This window comes from Macaca thibetana, chromosome 18 (genome assembly GCF_024542745.1).
Source record: "Macaca thibetana thibetana isolate TM-01 chromosome 18, ASM2454274v1, whole genome shotgun sequence".
NCBI classification, from domain to species: Eukaryota; Metazoa; Chordata; class Mammalia; order Primates; family Cercopithecidae; genus Macaca; species Macaca thibetana.
Window position 1 is genome coordinate 43,797,873 of NC_065595.1, and position 19,067 is coordinate 43,816,939.

The window sequence follows — 19,067 nt, forward strand, 5'->3', positions numbered from 1 at the left end:
GGAGGAAGAGAAGTTCACTTACTGGGACAGCAATGGGACAGGAGAGACAGGCTGGCTGCCAGATAATCCACTGGATATAGGGGACACACTATCCATGAAAGACCAATGCCATCATTGAAGTTGATCGTGCTGTTTCTTTTTTATGTGAGTTATCTGTTGTTCCATCCAGTGCTTGATTGTTTAGTGTTTTCCTTGGCTACTCTGACACCAAAAAAAAGTAGGCAGAAGTTTCGGAACTTCCATTACCAATAGCTGGCATTGTGATGATCTTTGATCCTTCTGTGGTTAGACCCCTCCCCTGACATGGTAACCATATACATGATATTCTGCTCTTCCTCTGCATTAAAAGACAATACTTCTGGCCATTATTAATTATAAAAGAGTAAATTATATAGTGTGATCTATTGTTGAAGTTCATGTATAAAAATCACCGCACCTAAAGAAGACAAAAACTGGTGCTGAGAAAAATCATTAACTGAAGCTAGGTTTCACAAAAGGTATCCTGAATGATGGGTTAATGTTGAGCTTAATTTTTGTGCATGGTGTGAAGGGTCCAAATGTACTTCTTTTCGCATGTGTTCAATTGTCCCATCATCATTAGTTGAAAAGATTATTCTTTCTTCCCACTTAACTGCTTTAGCACTTTTGTCAATAATTAATTGACCATCATTATTAGGGTTTATTATTTGAATTTATAATTTTGTTCCACTGATTTATATATCCATCCTTATGGCAGTACTACACTGTCATGAATATTGCATGTATTTTCTTTTTAAACTTTTATTTTAGGTTCACGGTACATGTGCAGGTTTGTTATACAGGTAAACTTGTGTCACAGGGCTTTGATGTACAGATTATTTAATCACCCAGATAACAAGCATAGTACCCAGTAGTTATCTTTTTCTTCTCCTCTCCTTCCTCCCACCCTTTACCTTTTGGTAGGCCTCAGTGTCTGTTGTTCCTCTCTTTGGGTCCATGTATTCTTATATTTAGCTCCCACTTACAAGTGAGAACATCTTGATTTTTTGTTCTTGTTAGTTTGCTAAGGATAATGGCCTTGTGTTCAATCCATGTTTCTACAAAGAACATGATCTTGTTGATTTTTATGGCTGCATAGTATTTCATGGTATATATGTACCACATTTCTTTTATTTATTTATTTTTTTGAGATGGAGTTTTGCCCTCGTTGTCCAGGTTAGAGTGCAATGGTGTGATCTCAGCTCACTGCAACCTCTGCCTCCTGGGTTCAAATGATTCTCCTGCCTCAGCCTCCCGAGTAGCTGGGATTAAAGGCATCCACCACCACACCTGGCTAATTTTGTATTTTTAGTAGAGACAGGGTTTCTTCATGTTGGTCAGGCTGGTCTCCAACTCCCGACCTCAGGTGATCCACCCATCTCGGCTTCCCAAAGTGCTGGGATTACAGGTGTGAGCCACAGCACCCAGCCTGTACCACATTTCTTTATCCAGTCTGCCATTAATGGGCATGCAGGTTGACTCCATGTCTTTGCTATTGTGAACAGTGCTGCAATGAACACATGTGTGATTGTGTCTTTATGAAAGAGCAATTTATATTCCATTGGGTATATACTCAGTAACAGGATTGCTGGGTCGCATGGCAGCTCTGTTTTTAGATCTTTGAGGAATCACCACACTACTTTCCACAATGATTGAACTAGTTTACATTCCCACCAACACTGTATAAGTGTTCCCTTGTCTCCAAAATCTCGCCAGCATCTGTTATATTTTAACTTTTTACTAATAGCCATTCTGACTGGTGTAAGATGGTATCTCACTGTGGTTTTGATTTGCTTTCTCTAAGGCTCAGTAATATTGAACTTTTTTCTTATGCTTGTTTTAATAAGGTTGTTTTTTTCTTTTAAGATTTTTAAGTTCCTTACAGATGCTGGATATTAGACCTTTGTCAGAGGCACAGTTTGCAAAATTTTTCTCCCATTCTGTAGTTTGTCTGTTCACTCTGTTGATAGATTCTTTTGCTGTGCAGAAGCTCTTTAGTTCAATCAGATCACATTTGTCAAATTTTGCTTTTGTTGCAATTGCTTTTGGTGTCTTTGTCATGAAATATTTGCCAGTTCCTATATCCAGAATGGTATTGCCCAGGTTATCTTCCAGGGTTTCTATAGTTTTGGGTGTCTTTGTCATGAAATATTTGCCAGTTCCTATGTCCAGAATGGTATTGCCTAGGTTATCTTCCAGGGTTTTTATAGTTTCGGGTTTTACTTTTCAAGCCTTTAATCAATTTTGAGTTGATTTTTGTATACTGTGTAAGAAAGGGGGCCAGTTTCAATCTTCTGCATATGGCTAGCCAGTATAAACCAGCATCATTTACTGAAAAGGGAGTCCTTTCCTCATTGCTTGTTTTTTTGTTTTTTTTTTCCAGCATTCTTGAAGATCAGATGGTTGTAGGTACGTAGCCTTATTTATGGATTCTCTATTCCATTCCATTGGCCTATCTGTCTGGTTTTGTACAGTACCATGCCTTTTTGGTTACTGGAGCTCTTTAGCATAGTTTTAAGTTGGGTAGTGTGATGACTCCAACTTTGTTAAATTTGCTTAGAATTGTCTTGGCTATTCAGGCTCTTTTTTTGGTTCCATATGAATTTTAAAATAGATTTTTTAGTTCTGTGAAGAATGTCACTGGTAGTTTTATAAGAATAGCACTGAATCTGTACATTGTTTTGGGCACTATGGTCATTTTAACAATATTTCCTCTTCCTCTCAATGAGCATGGAATGTTTTACCATTTGTTTATGCTCACATCTGACTTCTTTGAGAAGTGTTTTGTAATCCCCAATGTAGAAATGTTTCACCTCCCTGGCTATCTATATTCCTATGTATTTTATTCTTTTTGTCATGATTGTGAATAAAATTGCATACCTGATTTGGCTCTTGGCTTGGCTGTTGTTGGTGTATAGGAATGCTAGTGATTTTTGTACACTGATTTTTGTATTCTGAAATTTTGCTGAAGTTGTTTATCAGCTTAAGGACTTTTGTGCTAAGATTATGGAGTTTTTGATATACAGAATCAAGTCATCTGCAAGCAGGGATAGTTTGACTTCCTCTCTTCCTATTTGGATGCCCTTTACTTCTTTTTCGTGCCTGATTGCTTTAGCCAAGGCCTCCAATGCTATGTTGAACTGGAGTGGTGAGACAGCGCATCCTTGTCTTGTGCCAGTTTTCAAGAAGAATACTTCTAGGTTTTGCCAATTCATTGACATGTTGGCTGTGGGTATAACATAGATGCCCCTTATTATTTTCAAGTATGTTCCTTCAATGCCTAGTTTGTTGAGAGTTTTTAACATGAAGCGATATTGAATTTTATCAAAAGCCTTTTCTGCACCTATTTAGATGATCATACGGGTTTTGTCTTTAGTTCTGTTTATGTGATGAATCACATTTATTGCTTTGCATGTGTTGAACCATCCTTGCATCTTAGGAACAAAACCTACTTGATCATGTTGGATTAGCTTTTTGATGTGCAGCTAGATTTGATTTGTTAGTATTTTGTTAAGGATTTTTACATCAATATTCTTCAAGGATACTGGCCTGAAGTTTTCTTTTTTTTCTTTTTTATTATTATTATACTTTAAGTTCTGGGATACACGTGCAGAAAGTGCAGGTTTGTTACATAGGTATACACATGCCACGGTGGTTTGCTGCACCCATCAAACCATCATCTACATTAGGTATTTCTCCTAATGCTATCCCACTGCTAGACCGCTACTCCGCAACAGGCCCCAATGTATGATGTTCCCTTCCCTGTGTCCATGTCTCCTCATTGTTCAACTCCCACTTATGAGTGAAAACATGCAGTGTTTGGTTTTCTGTTCCTGTGTTAGTTTGCTGAGAATGATGGTTTCCAGCATCATCCATGTCCCTGCAAAGGACATGAGCTCATCTTTTTTTATGGCTGTATAGCATTACATAGTATATATGTGCCACATTTTCTTAATCTAGTCTATCATGGATGGGCATTTGGGTTGGTTCCAAGTCTTTGTTATTGTGAATAGTGCCGCAATAAACATACATGTGCATTTGTCTTGACAGCAGAATGATTTATAATCTTTTGGGCATATACCCAGTAATGGGATTGCTGGGTCAGATGGTACTTCTGGTTGAAGATACTTGAGGAATCACCACACTGTCTTCCACAATGGTTGAACTAATTTACACTCCTATCAACAGTGTAAAAGCATTCCTATTTCTCCACATCCTCCCCAGCATCTGTTGTTTCCTGACTTTTTAATGATCACCATTCTAACTGGCATGAGATGCTACCTCATTGTGGTTTTGATTTGCATTTCTCTAATGGCCAGTGATGATGAGCTTTTTTTCGTATGTTTCTTGGCCACATAAATGTCTTCTTTTGAGAAGGGTCTGTTCATATCCTTCAACCACTGTTGATGGTCTGGTTTGTTTTCTTCTTATAAATTTAAGTTCCTTGTAGATTCTGGATATTGGCCCTTTGTCAGATGGACAGACCAAAAATTTTCTCCCATTCTGTAGGTTGCCTGTTCACTCTGATGATATTTTCCATTGCTGTGCAGAAGTTCTTAAGGTTAATAAGATCTGATTTGTCAATTTTGGCTAATGTTGCCATTGCTTTTGGTGTTTCAGTCACAAAGTCTTTGCCCATGCCTATGTCATGAATGGTATTACCTAGGTTTTCTTCTAGGGTTTTTATGGTTTTAGGTCTTACATTTAAGTCTTTAATTCATCTTGAATTATTTTTCATATAAGGTGTAAGGAAGAGGTCCAGTTTCAGTTTTCTGCATAGGGCTAGACAGTTTTCCAAACACCATTTATTTAATAGGGAATCTTTTCTTCATTGCTTGTTTTTGTCAGTTTGTCAAAGATCAGATCGTTGTAGATGTGTGGTGTCATTTCTGAGGCCTCTGTTCTGTTTCATTGGTCTATATATCTGCTTTAATACCAGTACCATGTTGTTTCGGTTACTGTGGCCTTGTAGTATAGTTTGAAGTCAGGTAGCATGATGTGTCCAGCTTTGTTCTTTTTGCTTAGGATTGTCTTGGCTATATGGGCTCTTTTTTGGTTCCATATGAAATTTAAAGTAGTTTTTTCTAACTCTGTGAAGAAAGTCAGTGGTAGCTTGATGGGGATAGCATTGAGTCTATAAAATACTTTGGGCATTATGGACATTTTCACGATATTGATTCTTCCCATCCATAAGCATGGAATGTTTTCCCATTTATTTGTGTCCTCTCTTATCTCCTTGAGCAGTGGTTTGTAGTTCTCCTTGAAGAGGTCCTTCACATCCCTTGTAAGTTGTATTCCTACGTATTTTAATCTCTTTGAAGCTATTGTGAATGGGAGTTCATTCATGATTTGGCTCTCTGTTTGTATATTATTGGCGTATAGGAATGCTTGTGAATTTTGCACATTGATTTTGTATCCTGAGACTTTGCTGAAGTTGCTTATCAGCTTAAGGAGATTTTAGGCTGGGGTTTTCTAAATATACACTCATGTCATCTGCAGACAGAGACAATTTGACTTCCTCTCTTCTTATATGAATACTATTTCTTTTTTTCTCTTGCCTGATTGCCCTGGCCAGAATTTCCAATACTATGTTGAGTAAGAGTGGTGAGAGAGAGCATCCATATCTTGTGCCAGTTTTCAAAGAGAATGCTTCTAGCTTTTCCCCAATCAGTATGATATTGGCTGTGGGTTTGTCATAAATAGCTGTTATTATTTTGAGAGATGTTCCAATTATCTCAAAATATTGTGCTAAGATTATGGAGTTTTTGAAATATAGAATCAAGTCATCTGCAAGCAGGGATAGTTTGACTTCCTCTCTCCCTATTTGGATGCCCTTTACTTCTTTTTCCTGCCTGATTGCTGGAAATCAGTATTGAGGGTCTGTAGTATAAAGGGGTGTTGATTATTTTCAAAGGCCTTTTCTGCATCTATTGAGATAATCATGTGGTTTTGTCATTGGTTCTGTTTCTGTGATGGATTACGTTTATTGATTTGCATATGTTAAATCAGCCTTGCACCCCAGGGAAGAAGCCAACTTGATCATGATGGATAAGCTTTTTAATGTGTTGTTGGATTCAGTTTGCCAGTATCTTATTGAGGATTTTCACATCAATGTTCATCAGGGATATTGGCCTGAAATTTTCATTTTTTTGTCGTGTCGCTGCCAGGTTTTGGTATCAGGATGATGCTGACCTCACAAAATGAGTTAGGGAAGAGTGCCTCTTTTTCTGTTGTTTGGAATAGTGTCAGAAGGAACGGTACCAGCTCCTGCTTGTCCTCTGGTAGAATTCAGCTGTGAATCTGTCTACTCCTGAGATTTTTTTGTTATGTCTCTGCCAGGTTTTGGTATCAGGATAATGTTGGCCTCATAGAAGGAATTAGGGAGGAGTCCTTATTTTTCAACTTTTTAGAATTGTTTCAGTAGGAATGCTACCAGCCCTTCTTTGTACATCTGGTAGAATTTGTGAATTTATCTGGTCTTGAGATTTTTTTGGTTGGTAGGTTATTACTGATTCAATTTCAGAGCACATTATTTACCAATTATGTTTAGAGATTCAATTTCTTCCTGGTTCAGCCTTAGGAGAGTGTATATGCCCAGAATTTTATCAATTTCTTCTAGATTTTCTAGTTTGTATCCACAGAGGTGTTCATAATAGTCTCCGACGGTTATCTGCATTTCTGTGGGGTCAGTGGTAATATTCCATTTTTCATTTCTGATTGTGTTTACTTGGATCTTCTCTCTTTTCTTCTTTGTCTCCCTAGTCATTTATCTAGCTTATTAATTTTTTTCAAAAGACCAGCTCCTGGCTTTGTTTATCTTTTGAATGTTTTCTTTGTGTTTCAATCTACTTCAGTTAAGCTCTGATTTTGACTATTTCTTGTCACCTGCTTCCTTTGGGGTGGTTTGCTCTTGCTTCTCTAGTTCTTTTAGTTGTTATGTTACGTTGCTAATTTGAGGTCTTTCTAACTTTTTATGTGGATGTTTAGTGCTAAAAATTTCCCTCTTAACACTCCCTTAGCTCTGTCCCAGAGATTCTGGTATAGTGTATCTTTGTTCTCAATCATTTCAAAGGACTTCTTGTTTTCAGCCTTAATTTCATTATGTACTCAAAAGTCATTCACAAGCAGATTGTTTAATTTCCATGAAATTGTATAGTTTTCAGAGATTTTCTTAGTCTTGAATTCTATTTTTATTGTACTGTGGTCTGAGGGCTAATATATGCTTTTGGTTCTTTTGCATTTGCTGCAGATTGTTTTATGTCCAATTGTGTAACCAATTTTAGATTAAATTGTACTCAGTGCAGATGAGAAGAATAGATATTATGTTGTTTTGGGGTAGAGAGTTTCACAGATTTCCATCAGATCCATTTGGTCCAGTGTTCAGGTCCTGAATACCTTTGTTAATTTTCTGCCTCAATGATCTGTCTAATACTCTCAGTGGGGTGTTGAAGTATCTCACTATTATTGTGTGGAAGTTTCTTTGAAGGTCTCTAAGAACTTGCTTTATGAATCTGGGTCCCCCTGTGTTGGATGCAAATATATTTAGGCTAATTAGGTTTTCATGTTGAATTAAAACCTTTGCCATTATGTAATGGTCTTCTTTGTGTTTTTTGATTTTTTTTTTTTTTTTCTGATACTAGACAAGATGTTTAAAGTCTGTTTTGTCTGATATTAGAATTGCAACCCTTACTTTTTTTCTGTTTTTTATTTGCTTGGTAGATTTTTCTCCATCCCTTTATTTTTAGCCTACGGGTGTCACTACACGTGAGATGGGTCTCTTGAACACAGCATACCACTGGGTCTTGCTTCTTCATCCACTTTGATACTCTGTGCCTTTTAATTGGTGTATTTAGTTCGTTTACATTCAAGGTTAGTACTGATACGTGTGGATTTGATCCTGTCATCATGTTATTAGCTGTTTATTATGCTGATTTTTGTGGTTGCATTAAAGTTCCACTGGTCTGTGTAATTAAGTGTGTTTTTGCAGTTGCTGGTCTTTCCTTTCCATATTTAGTGCTTCTTTTGGGAGTTCTTGTAAAGCAGGTCTGGTGGTACCAAATTCCCTCAGCATTTGCTTGTCTGAAAATGATCTTATTTCTCCTTCACTTATGAAGCTTAGTTTGGTCAGATATGAAATTCTTGGCTGGAATTTCTTTTCTTTAAGAATGTTGAATATAGGCCTCCAATCTCATCTGGCTTATAGAGTTTCTGCTAAGAGTTACACTGCTATTCTGATGGGCCTCCCTTTCTGGGTGACCTGTCCTTTCTAGCTGCCTTTAATATTTTTTCTTTCATTTTGACCTTGGAGAATCTGACGATTATGTGTCTTGGGGATGATATTCTTGTGAAGTATTTTGCAGGGGTTCTCTGCATTTCCTGAATTTGAATCTTGGCCTCTCTAGCTAGGCTGGGGAGGTTCTCATGAATGATATCCTGAAATATGTTTTCCAAATATGTTTTCCAAGTTATTTCTCCCCATCTTTTTCAAAGATGCCAATGAGTCATAGATTTGATCTCTTTACATAATCCCATATTTCTTGAAGATTTTGTTCATTCCTTTTCATTCTTTTTTTTTTTTTTTTTTTTTTTTTTTTTTTTTTTTTACTGTTGTGTGACTGTCTTATTTCTGGGATTCCAGATGCCCATGAAGAGAGTGAGTTGTTCCTTGCTTGTTCAACTCACCCACTCCACAGGAGTCACTGAAGGCCATGAACAAGTCCCAGTGTGCAGTAGCCCTGTGCAGGGTTCCTCCCCTTTCAGCCCAGCATCTGTTTCTTCCTTCCGCCCGCTCTCAATACCTTCCTTCTGAAGATCTGCTAGGAGTGTACCAGTGTTCCTGATGTTCCAGTCCTTTGATGGGAAATGTTCCTCCTGCCTGGGTCTAGTTGGCCATCTTGGAGCCCTCTGTGTATATTCTTTCTCTATTTTTCCAAAAAAAGTTACCATAAATGCAACAGCTTAAAATAACCCAAATTCACTAACTCACAGTTATGTAGGTCAAAAGGCCAGACCAACTCGACTAGGTTCTACGTTTAGTTTCTCACAAGACTGAATCCAGGTTATCAGCTGAGCTGTGATCTAATTTGGAATATCTGAGGAGGAAACTGATTCCAAGCTCATTCAGGTTGCTGACAGAATGTAGCTCCTTGTGGTTGTAGGACTTAAATCCTCATTTTCTTGCTGTTAGCCATGAACAATCCTCAGCTTTGAGCCCCATTCATCTTTAAAGCTAGAAGTGGTGAGATGAATCCTTTCCATGTTTCAAATCTCTCTGATTTCATCTTTCACTCTCAGCTAAAGAAAACTCTCTGTTTTTCTCATTTATTATATTGGGCCTACCCAGATAATCTTTTTAAATATATAACATAACATAGTCGCAAGAGTGAAACCATTTTGCCATGGGGCCAAGGTCATGTGAGCCATCTTAAAATTCTACCTACTATACCATAGCTTTAGAACAAATTTTGAAACCGAAAAGATTAATCCTCCACTCTTCTCATCGTTCTCAAAATTGTTTTGGCTTTTCTTACTCCTTTGCATTTCCATATAAATTTTAAGACTGTTTTACCAGTTTTTACAAAAAAGGAATTATCAAAATCTGCTGGCATTCTGATCAGGATTGCAACAAATCTGTAGATCAATTTGGGGAAAATGGCCAATCCATGACCATGGAACCCATTTCCATCTATTTAGATGTTCTTTAGTTTCTATCAGTCATGTTTTAATGTCTTCAGTGTTAAAGTCTCGCACTTCTTCTGTTAAGTATATCCGTATTTTAATTGTTCATTGGTAATCAACAGAAGTAAAACTGATTTTTACATATTGATCTTATATCCTGCATCCTCGCTGAACTCATTTATTGATTCCATCACCATTTTTTGTGGATTTCTCACGATTCTCTATATACAGTATCATGTTTTTTATGAATAAAGATGGTTTTACTTCCTTTCCACTAACTTAATTCCAGGAGTATACGGAAAATTCACTCTAATATAGCTCCCTCCCTTCTCGTCTCCCTTGTGCAAATGTATGCACACATGTACACACACACACGCACACACACACAATCTTTGTATCTTATAAGCTCAATACAGGATTATTATTGTTTTATTCAGGTGTATAAAATTGTTTAAGAAAAGGGAAATACGTATCTTAACTGGTGCTTTTTATTTCTTTGTGTGGATTTGAGTTACTGCTTCATGTCATTTTCCTTTCATATAAACAGACTTCTATTAGTATTTATTGTAAGGCAGGTAAACTAGTACTCTTAGTCTTTGTTAATGTTGAAATGCCTTTAAATCACCTTAAGTTTTGAAGAATAGTTTTGCTTGATCGTCACAGTTTCCTTTACCCTCAGCTCTTTGAATAAGCTGTTGTACTGCCTTTTCCTGCATTGTTTCTGATGAGAAGTCTGCTGTTATTCCTATTCTTGTTTTTTCTTTGTTTGTTGGTTTTTGTTTACCATGGCAGGCCTAGCAAGGAACAATTCTTGTTTTACCTACAGACCTTTTAGTCTGTGAGGAGTTTAATAGTATAAAGAGCTTCACATACTTTTTTTTTTTTTTTTTTGGTCAATTAGAAGTATGATGATGCTTCTGGATTGTCAATAAAATCTAGGCTTATAAGTTGAAGATAGCATAATATTAGATAGAATTAAGACACATATTACACATTAAGTACACATTAAAAAGAACAAAATAAAATTAGGTAAAATTTTAACCAAAAGAATATACGAAAGTAGTCACAGAATAGGAAGCAGTCATAAGACTGTGTGTCCGTAAGTACTATAAAACTTTTTTTTTTTTTTTTCGGCCAGGCATGGTGGCTCATGCCTATAATCTCAGTACTTTGGGAGGCCAAGGTGGGTGGATCACCTGAGGTTAGGAATGTGAGATAAGCCTGACCAACACGGTGAAACATCATCTCTACTAAAAATACAAAAATGAGCTGGGTATGGTGGCACACACCACCATGCCTGGCTAATTCTCTCTCTTTTTTTTTTTTTGTATTTTTATTAGAGACAGGGTTTCATCATGTTGACCAGGCTGGTTTCGAACTTCTGATTGCCTTTTAATAACACTATAGAGACAATAGTGATAACAACCATCAATAGACATTAAATTTGTACTAAGCAATGAGCCATCTTTAGTAAATTTCAGATTCTTGACCTGTCTGTGACCCAGACCTACTAAGAAATATGGAACAAGTAATCACAGGGAAAATAAAGAAGTTTCTCTAAGAAGCCTTTTACCAGATCAGAGGAACTGAAATACAATATCCATTGCCCATGGTTAAAAAGTAATCATTTTACCAATTTTAAGGAAAAAAAAGAAATTCCAAGAAAATTATAAAGCTACTTTATATCTACCTGCCAAAGTAATGCAGAGTTAATAACAATGGTAAAATAGGCTTACCTACCAACATTTTCAAACTGGAGTAGGAGAAGCTATTCAAAATGCTGCCTAGGCTTTATCTTATTACAAAGAGTACTGAGGAAATATGACAACTTTTGTAAAATGGTATAGGCTACAAATAAGACAAAAATGGAAGTTATGAGCATTATAAGTGAAGTAACACTAAGTTTAGATTTAAAAAAGAGTAACACTCTCCTATAACAAGAAAAGGCTATATTATAAAATGTACATTGACCAAAACTATGGTTATTAGACCCTACCATGTTCAAAACTAGGATTGTACTATACTATAGCTGTAAGTACTATAGCTATAAGTACTATAGGATTGTACTATTAAGATAATGGGGTAATATACACACATCAAATAAATACTACAACTTGAATAGAACAAGTGAAGAACCTCTCTAGAACCCACTACGAAGAACTTATAATGCTGAATAAATTACAAAAGAAATGTAGAATGCAGTTATCTTTAAGAAAAAGAGAAAGAGGATGGGGAGAAAACAAGAAAAAAAATCACCTTGTAAATAAAGCCAACTTCTTTTCAAGGAAATGGCAGATGTCAAAAACAAAAATCATAAGCTAGGGCATTCTTCTGGAGAACTGCGGATTTAATAGACTACAAGCAAAACCATAATATGCGAGAGAGTAACCAATACGAAGAAAAAACAGAACAAGTCTCTCAAAGTCAAATAAATGCCTCATGAAAAAGGATCTGCTGCCATCGCCATCATAAAATCTGAAGGTAAAATTTTTAAAATTTTAAGAATAAAATTTTATGTTTTATCTGACACTGTGGCTCCTTACAAGGAAAGAAAACAGTTTCCCACCATCTCTCTAGCATATTTGTGCTCTAGAGTTTAAAAATCTGTATGTCAGATTAAGAGCCAAGGAGAGTTAGTTATAGAAACAAGAATATCTAAAGCCAAATTTTAACAATTTTAGTTATCTCAAATTTTTCTTGTCTTTCCTTCTTCACAAACTATAGTGCCAGATTGGCTTGGTTCATATCTTGGCTTTGCCAACCTGTTAGCTGTATGACCTAGCCGATTCATTCATTCTGCCTCTGGGAGAGGCATAAAACAGAGATAATAACCTACCTTATTTCATTGAGTTAGGATTAAATGATTTAACATGTATTAACAAGTAGTACATACTACATAAATGTTTGTTAAATACAAATTAATGAAAAATTTGTATTTCTTAAGCCAAGACCTTTGTTAGGCTCCGAGTGTACAAAAACCAATGCAACAAGATGCCTGTTTTCAAAAAAGCTGATAAGGGTGATAGATGAATGATGTAACAACGATTACAAAATAACAAAAAAGGTGACACTACAGAGATGGGCACAGTCTATTTGCAAGTACATAAATAGAACATGTAACTTCATGACAAGATAAGTGGGAGGTGGGAAGAGAATTAGGTCAGTGACATCACTGAGGTTTACAGTTTTCACAATGATGCCCTTACTGCAAGGAAATAGACTTATTGGGCAAAACCTCCAAGAAATCACTAGCTTAAATACAAATCAATAACACCTAAGAAAGTTTTATTTTCCTCCAGTTTCAAAGTAAATAGAAAAAGGTCTCCTCTAGATGTCTTTAGGACCCCCTTGTGACTATATCTTCACTATCAGCTCTGTATCCTTACGATAAGACTATTAACACTGGTAAATGAAAGATTCCTCCATCTCACCTCCCATATCCTTGTCAAATGGATTGGCCTTCCATTTTGTGCCCTCGTCACACATCTATGTCATGAAGGAGCAGTAAGTAGAAATGTAAAACTGAAGGTCTGAAATCTGATCTTCCAACTACCATTTTCTCTTACCCCCTGAAAAGCAGTAGGCAAAAGCCATCTTAAAAACTGCCTGACTTGTTTTCAGTGTAGCAGGGAAACTTCACATAAACAATCAAAAATAGCTGCCACCTTCCTCTGCCTCTTTTTATCAGCTATGTTTTAAGAAAACAGAACAAAAGAAAATATTTCAGATCAAAATACAAACAAACCATTTATACTTTGGCTATTTCAATTTTGTTGATCTTTTCAAAAAATCAGCTCCTGGATTTATTGATTTTTTGAAGGGTTTTTTGAGCCTCTATCTCCTTCAGTTCTACTCCGATCTTAGTTATTTCTTGCCTTCTGCTAGCTTTTGAATTTGTTTGCTCTTGCTTCTCTAGTTCTTTTACTTGTCAAGTTAGGGTGTCGATTTTAGATCTTTCCTGCTTTCTCTTGTGGGGAATTAGTGCTATAAATTTCCCTCTACACACTGCTTTAAATGTGTCCCAGAGATTCTGCTACGTTGTGTGTTTGTTACCATTGGTTTAAAAGAATGTATTTATTTCTGCCTTCATTTCGTTATTTACCCAGTAGTCATTCAGGAGCAGGTTGTTCAGTTTCCATGTAGTTGTATGGTTTTCAGTTAGTTTCTTAATCCTGAGTTCTAATTTGATTGCACTGTTGTCTGAGAGGCAGTTTGTTGTGATTTCTGTTCTTTTACATTTGCTGAGGAGTCCTTTACTTCCAATTATGTGGTTAATTTCAGAATAAGCGTGATGTGGTGCTGAGAAGAATGTATATTCTGTTGATTTGGGGTGGAGAGTTCTGTAGATGTCTATGAGGTCCACTTGATGCAGAGATGAGTTCAATTCCTGGATATCCTTGTTAATCTTCTGTCTCGTTGATCTGTCTAATACTGACAGTGGGGTGTTAAATTCTCCCATTATTACTGTATGGGACTCTAAGTCCCTTTGTAGGTCTTTAAGGACTTGCTTTATGAATCTGGGTGCTCCTGTATTGGGTGCATATATATTTAGGATAGTTAGCTTTTCTTGTTGAAATGATCCCTTTACCATTATGTAATGGCCTTCTTTGTCTCTTTTGATCTTTGTTGGTTTAAAGTCTGTTTCATCAGAGACTAGGATTGCAACCTCTGCTTTTTTTTTTTTTTTCCAATTGCTTGGTAGATCTTCCTCCAGCCCTTTATTTTGAGCCTATGCTCTGCACATGAGATGGGTCTCCTGAATAGCGCACACTGACAGATCTTGACTCTCTATCCAATTTGCCAGTCTGTGTCTTTTAATTGGGGCATCAAGCCCATTTACATTTAAGGGTAATATTGTTATATGTGAATTTGATCCTGTCATTATGATGATAGCTGGTTATTTTTCCCGTTAATTGATGCAGTTTCTTCATAGCACTGATGGTCTTTATAATTGGGCATGTTTTTACAGTGGCTGGTACCAGTTGCTCCTTTACATGTTTAGTGGTCCCTTCAGGAGTTCTTGTAAGGCAGGCCTGGTGGTGACAAAGTCTCTCAGCATTTACTTGTCTGTAAATGATTTTATTTCCCTTCACTTATGAAGCTTAGTTTGGCTGGATATGAAATTCTGGGTTAAAAATTATTTTCTTTAAGAATGTTGAATATTGGCCCCCACTGTTTTCTGGCTTGTAGGGTTTCTGTCAAGGGATCTGCTGTTAGTCTGATGAGCTTCCCCCCTTTGTGGGTAACCCAACCTTTCTCTCTGGCTGCCCTTAATATTTTTTCCTTCATTTCAACCTTGGTGAATCTGACAATTATGTGTATTGGGGTTGCTCTTCTCGAGGAGTATCTTTGTGGTGTTCTCTGTATTTCCTGAATTTGAATGTTGGCCTGTCTTGCTAGGTTGGGAAAGTTCTCCTGGATAATATCCTGAAGAGTGTGTTCCAACTTGGTTCCATTCTCCCCATCACTTTCAGGTACACCAATCAAACTTTTCACATAGTCCCATATTTCTTGGAGGCTTTGTTCATTTCTTTTTACTCTTTTCTTCTCTTATCTTGTCTTCTTGCTTTATTTCATTAATTTGATCTTCAATCACTGATATCCTTTCTTCCACTGGATCAAATCGGCTATTGAAGCTTGTGCATGCATCACAAGGTTTTTGTGCCATGGTTTTCAGCTCCATCAGGTCATTTAAGGTCTTCTCTACAGTGTTTATTCTAGTTAGCCATTCATCTAACTTTTTTCAAGGTTTTTAGCTTCCTTGCAATGGGTTAGAACATCCTCCTTTAGCTCAAAGAAGTGTGTTATTATGGACCTTCTGAAACCTACTTCTGTCAACTCTTCAAAGTCATCCTCTGTCCAGCTATGTTCCATTGCTGGCGAGGAGCTGCAATCCTTGGAGGAGAAGGGGCACTCTGGTTTTTAGAATTTTCAGCTTTCCTGCTCTGGTTTCTCCCCACCTTTGTGGTTTTATCTACCTTTGGTCTTTGATGTTGGTGACCTAGAGATGTGGTTTTGGTGTAGATGTCCTTGTTGATGTTGATGCTATTCCTTTCTGTTTGTTAGTTTTCCTTCTAACAGTCAGGTCCCTCAGCTGCAGGTCTGTTGGAGTTTGCTGGAGGTCCACTCCAGACCCTGTTTGCCTGGGTATCTCACCAGTGGAGGATGCAGAACAGCAAATATTGCAGAACAGCAAATATTGGTGCCTGGTCCTTCCTCAGGAAGCTTCGTCCCACAGGGGCACCTGCCTGTATGAGGTGTCTGTTGGCCCCTACTGGGAGGTGTCTCCTATTCATGCTACACGGTGGTCAGGGACACACTTGAGGAGGCAGTCTGTCCGTTCTCAGAGCTCAAATGCTGTGCTGGGAGAACCAGTGCTCTCTTCAGAGCTGTCAGATAGGGACGTTTAAGTCTGCAGAAGTTTCTGCTGCCTTTTGTTCAGCAATGCCCTGCCCACAGAGGTGGAGTCTGTAGAGGCAGTAGGCCTTGCTGAGCTGCAGTGGGCTCTGCCCAGTTCGAGTTTCCCGGCCACTTTGTTTACCTACTGAAGCCTCAGCAATGGTGGACGCCCCTCCTTCTGCCAGGCTGCAGCCTCGCAGGTTGACCTCAGACTGCTGCGCTAGCAGTGAGCAAGGTTCTGTGGGAGTGGGACCCGCCGAGCCAGACACGGGAGAGAATCTCCTGGTCTGCTGGTTGCTAAGACTGTGGGGAAAAGCCCAGTATTTGGGCAGAGTGTCCCGTTTTTCCAGGTACAGTCTGTCATGGCTTCCCTTCGCTAGGAAAGGGAATCCCCTAACCAGAAGTGGGTCTTTAGGGCTTATTTCAATCACATCTGATAGGGTTCTGAGCATTCATTTAATTATATAATACATACCATTTGGCGATATGTATATAAATGTTTATATAAACACTCTCCTATATACTTACATGATCAATACATGTATGCAAGCATATGCAAAATATCCTAATATTCTCCAATTAAAGTTTTTATAAGTCCACAATTAACTTTCATTATTCTAAAAAATAAACAAGAATTACGAAAGGCTTATTTGTGATTTCCATAAGGACAATGAGTAACAAACAGCCCACCTTATCTTCTTCATTAAGTAACAGAGCAGTGTTTTCTTTACCCTTCTGGCTGTGCTTTCATCCAACCAGAAGCTTCCCCACTGACCCACACAGACTTCTTCAAATAATCATTCCTTACCTTTGGTCCCAGGAACAGGAGGAGAAAGGAAAGGGGGAGGGAAAGACATCAACTCAATCACATGCAGTAGCTACATGTTTTAAAACAATATTATATACTGTGAGGAAATTAACATAAAAAGCAAATGGCTCTTCTGACACCTTGCTGATCCACTGAAGACAAGAAAAGTAAAATTAAAGATGCTTACCTGCTGTTCCTGCATTCTAGCAGCACCAAGTTCTGAGAGAGACATGGTGAGCTTCTCTTGTTGTTCTGACAAATATTTCTGATACAGGCTTAGAAGTTCTTGGCATTCTCTATACTGTAGCTGAAGAGGTGAGGTTGCAAATTAAGGTGAAAAAACCAAAAAATTGATTCAAACTGCATCCATCAATGCTGCTTTTCATATTCCAATAAACAAAACAGAACCAAAAATGCAATCATATTTGGTGAGACAGTCATAAGTATACAGTCTTCAGATAAAAGTTACATGTATTCCTCCCCCAAAATGATAAAGCAATACTTCACAAAAAGAGTAGCAAAGAACATCCCATTTGAAAACAAATTTATTCCTTGATTCTTTAAATTTGAATAAAAACAAATGTAGATACATGCAAAGAACTCTTACCTCACACCATATTAAAAAAAACAAAACAAGCTGAAAATGTATCATTGATCTAAACATAAGAGTTAAAACTATAAAACTCTTAGCAGAAAATACAAAAGTACATCTTTGTGACCTTGGATTAGGTGATGATCACTTAAAAGCACAAGTAATCAAATTTTTAAAAAAATAGATAAATTGGGCTTCAAAATGTAAAATGACTGTGCTTCAAATGGCATTATTTAAAAATTGAAAAAAACAACCCCATGAGTGAGTGAAAATATTTGGAAACGATACAGTAAAGAATTTGTGTCCAGAATATATAAACACCTTGTAAAACTAAACAATAAAAAGATAATGAGTACAATTTAAAAGTGGGCAAAGGCTTTTAATAGACATTTCCCAAAACAAAATATGCAAATGGCCAAGAAGCATAAGAAGAGATACTCAACATAGCCATTAGGGAAAAGTAAATAAAAAACACACTGGGATACCATTTTGCATTCACTAAGATGACCATAACCAAAAAGACTAACAAGCACTGACAAGGACATGAAGAAACTGGAACCCTCCTAAATAACTAATGGGAACATAAGACTGTGCTGCCACTTTGGAAAATAAGTTAGCTGTTTCACAATGTTAGAGATTTTTTTGACATATGACCCAGCAATTCTACTCCTAGGTATATACTCAAGAGAAGTGAAAATATGTCCTGAAGAATATTAAATATATAAGCAAAGACAACTTTTTAAAGAACATATGTCCACACAAAAACTTGTATATACATATTCAACATGGCATTATTCCTATAGTAGAAAAGTAAAAACAATCTCAATGTCCACGGATGAATAAACAAAATGTGGAATATTTATAAATGGAATATTATTCAGCCATCAAAAAGCAATGAAGTACCGCTACAAGCTACAACATGGATGATCCTTGAAAATATTATGCTAAGTAAAAGAAGCCAGACACAAAAGGCCATATATTGCATGATTTCATTTGTATAAAATGTTCAGAACAGGCAAATATATACAGACAGAAATAGATTAGTGGTTGCTAAGGGTTAGGGGAGAAGAAATGGAGAGCAACTGCAAACAGGTATGAATTTTGGTGGAAAGGTAATAAATACGTTCAGGAATTACAAAGTAGTTGTGTTTGCACATTTTTGGAATATACTCAAAACCATTTAATTATATAGTTCAAAAGAGTGAATTTTATTTTACATGAATTATACACAATAAAGTTATTATTTGAAAAAATCAGTATGGGGTACAAATAGTAACACTGTTCTGATAAGAGTACTGACAATTTACACAGAAAGTTCCTAACTGTATTAAAGAGAGTATAATTTGATATTTTTTGTTAAGTTTTTCAGTTAAGTCAATATTTCATTAATAAAACCATCAGCGGGAAATATTCTGAACCCATATCTCCCTACATTTTTTATAATTTTATAATTTGGTATAAAGAACATGGCAATTTAACCTGGGGTACCCTCTCTCACAATTCGTAAAACTTGCCAAGTGTTCAAGATGAAAATACTAAATCAGAAAACGTCAGCTAACTTTGTAGACCAGT

At 36.8% G+C, this 19,067-nt stretch overlaps 2 protein-coding genes across 6 annotated transcripts in view; one reads left to right on the forward strand and one right to left on the reverse strand.

The window, feature by feature from the left end:
- Positions 1–19,067, forward strand: part of TPGS2 (tubulin polyglutamylase complex subunit 2) — an 821,754-nt gene that overhangs the window by 629,255 nt on the left and 173,432 nt on the right. The gene's annotated exons all lie outside the window — the stretch shown is intronic.
- Positions 1–19,067, reverse strand: part of KIAA1328 (KIAA1328 ortholog) — a 912,897-nt gene that overhangs the window by 261,680 nt on the left and 632,150 nt on the right. For all 5 annotated transcript variants that reach the window (XR_007721060.1, XM_050767244.1, XM_050767242.1 and 2 more), the window contains one exon: positions 17,091–17,218. Coding sequence is in view for 4 of the 5 variants with exons in the window: in XM_050767244.1 (XP_050623201.1) it covers positions 17,091–17,218 (128 nt within the window). In the remaining variant the exon portion in view is untranslated. The remainder of the gene's footprint in view (positions 1–17,090; positions 17,219–19,067) is intronic.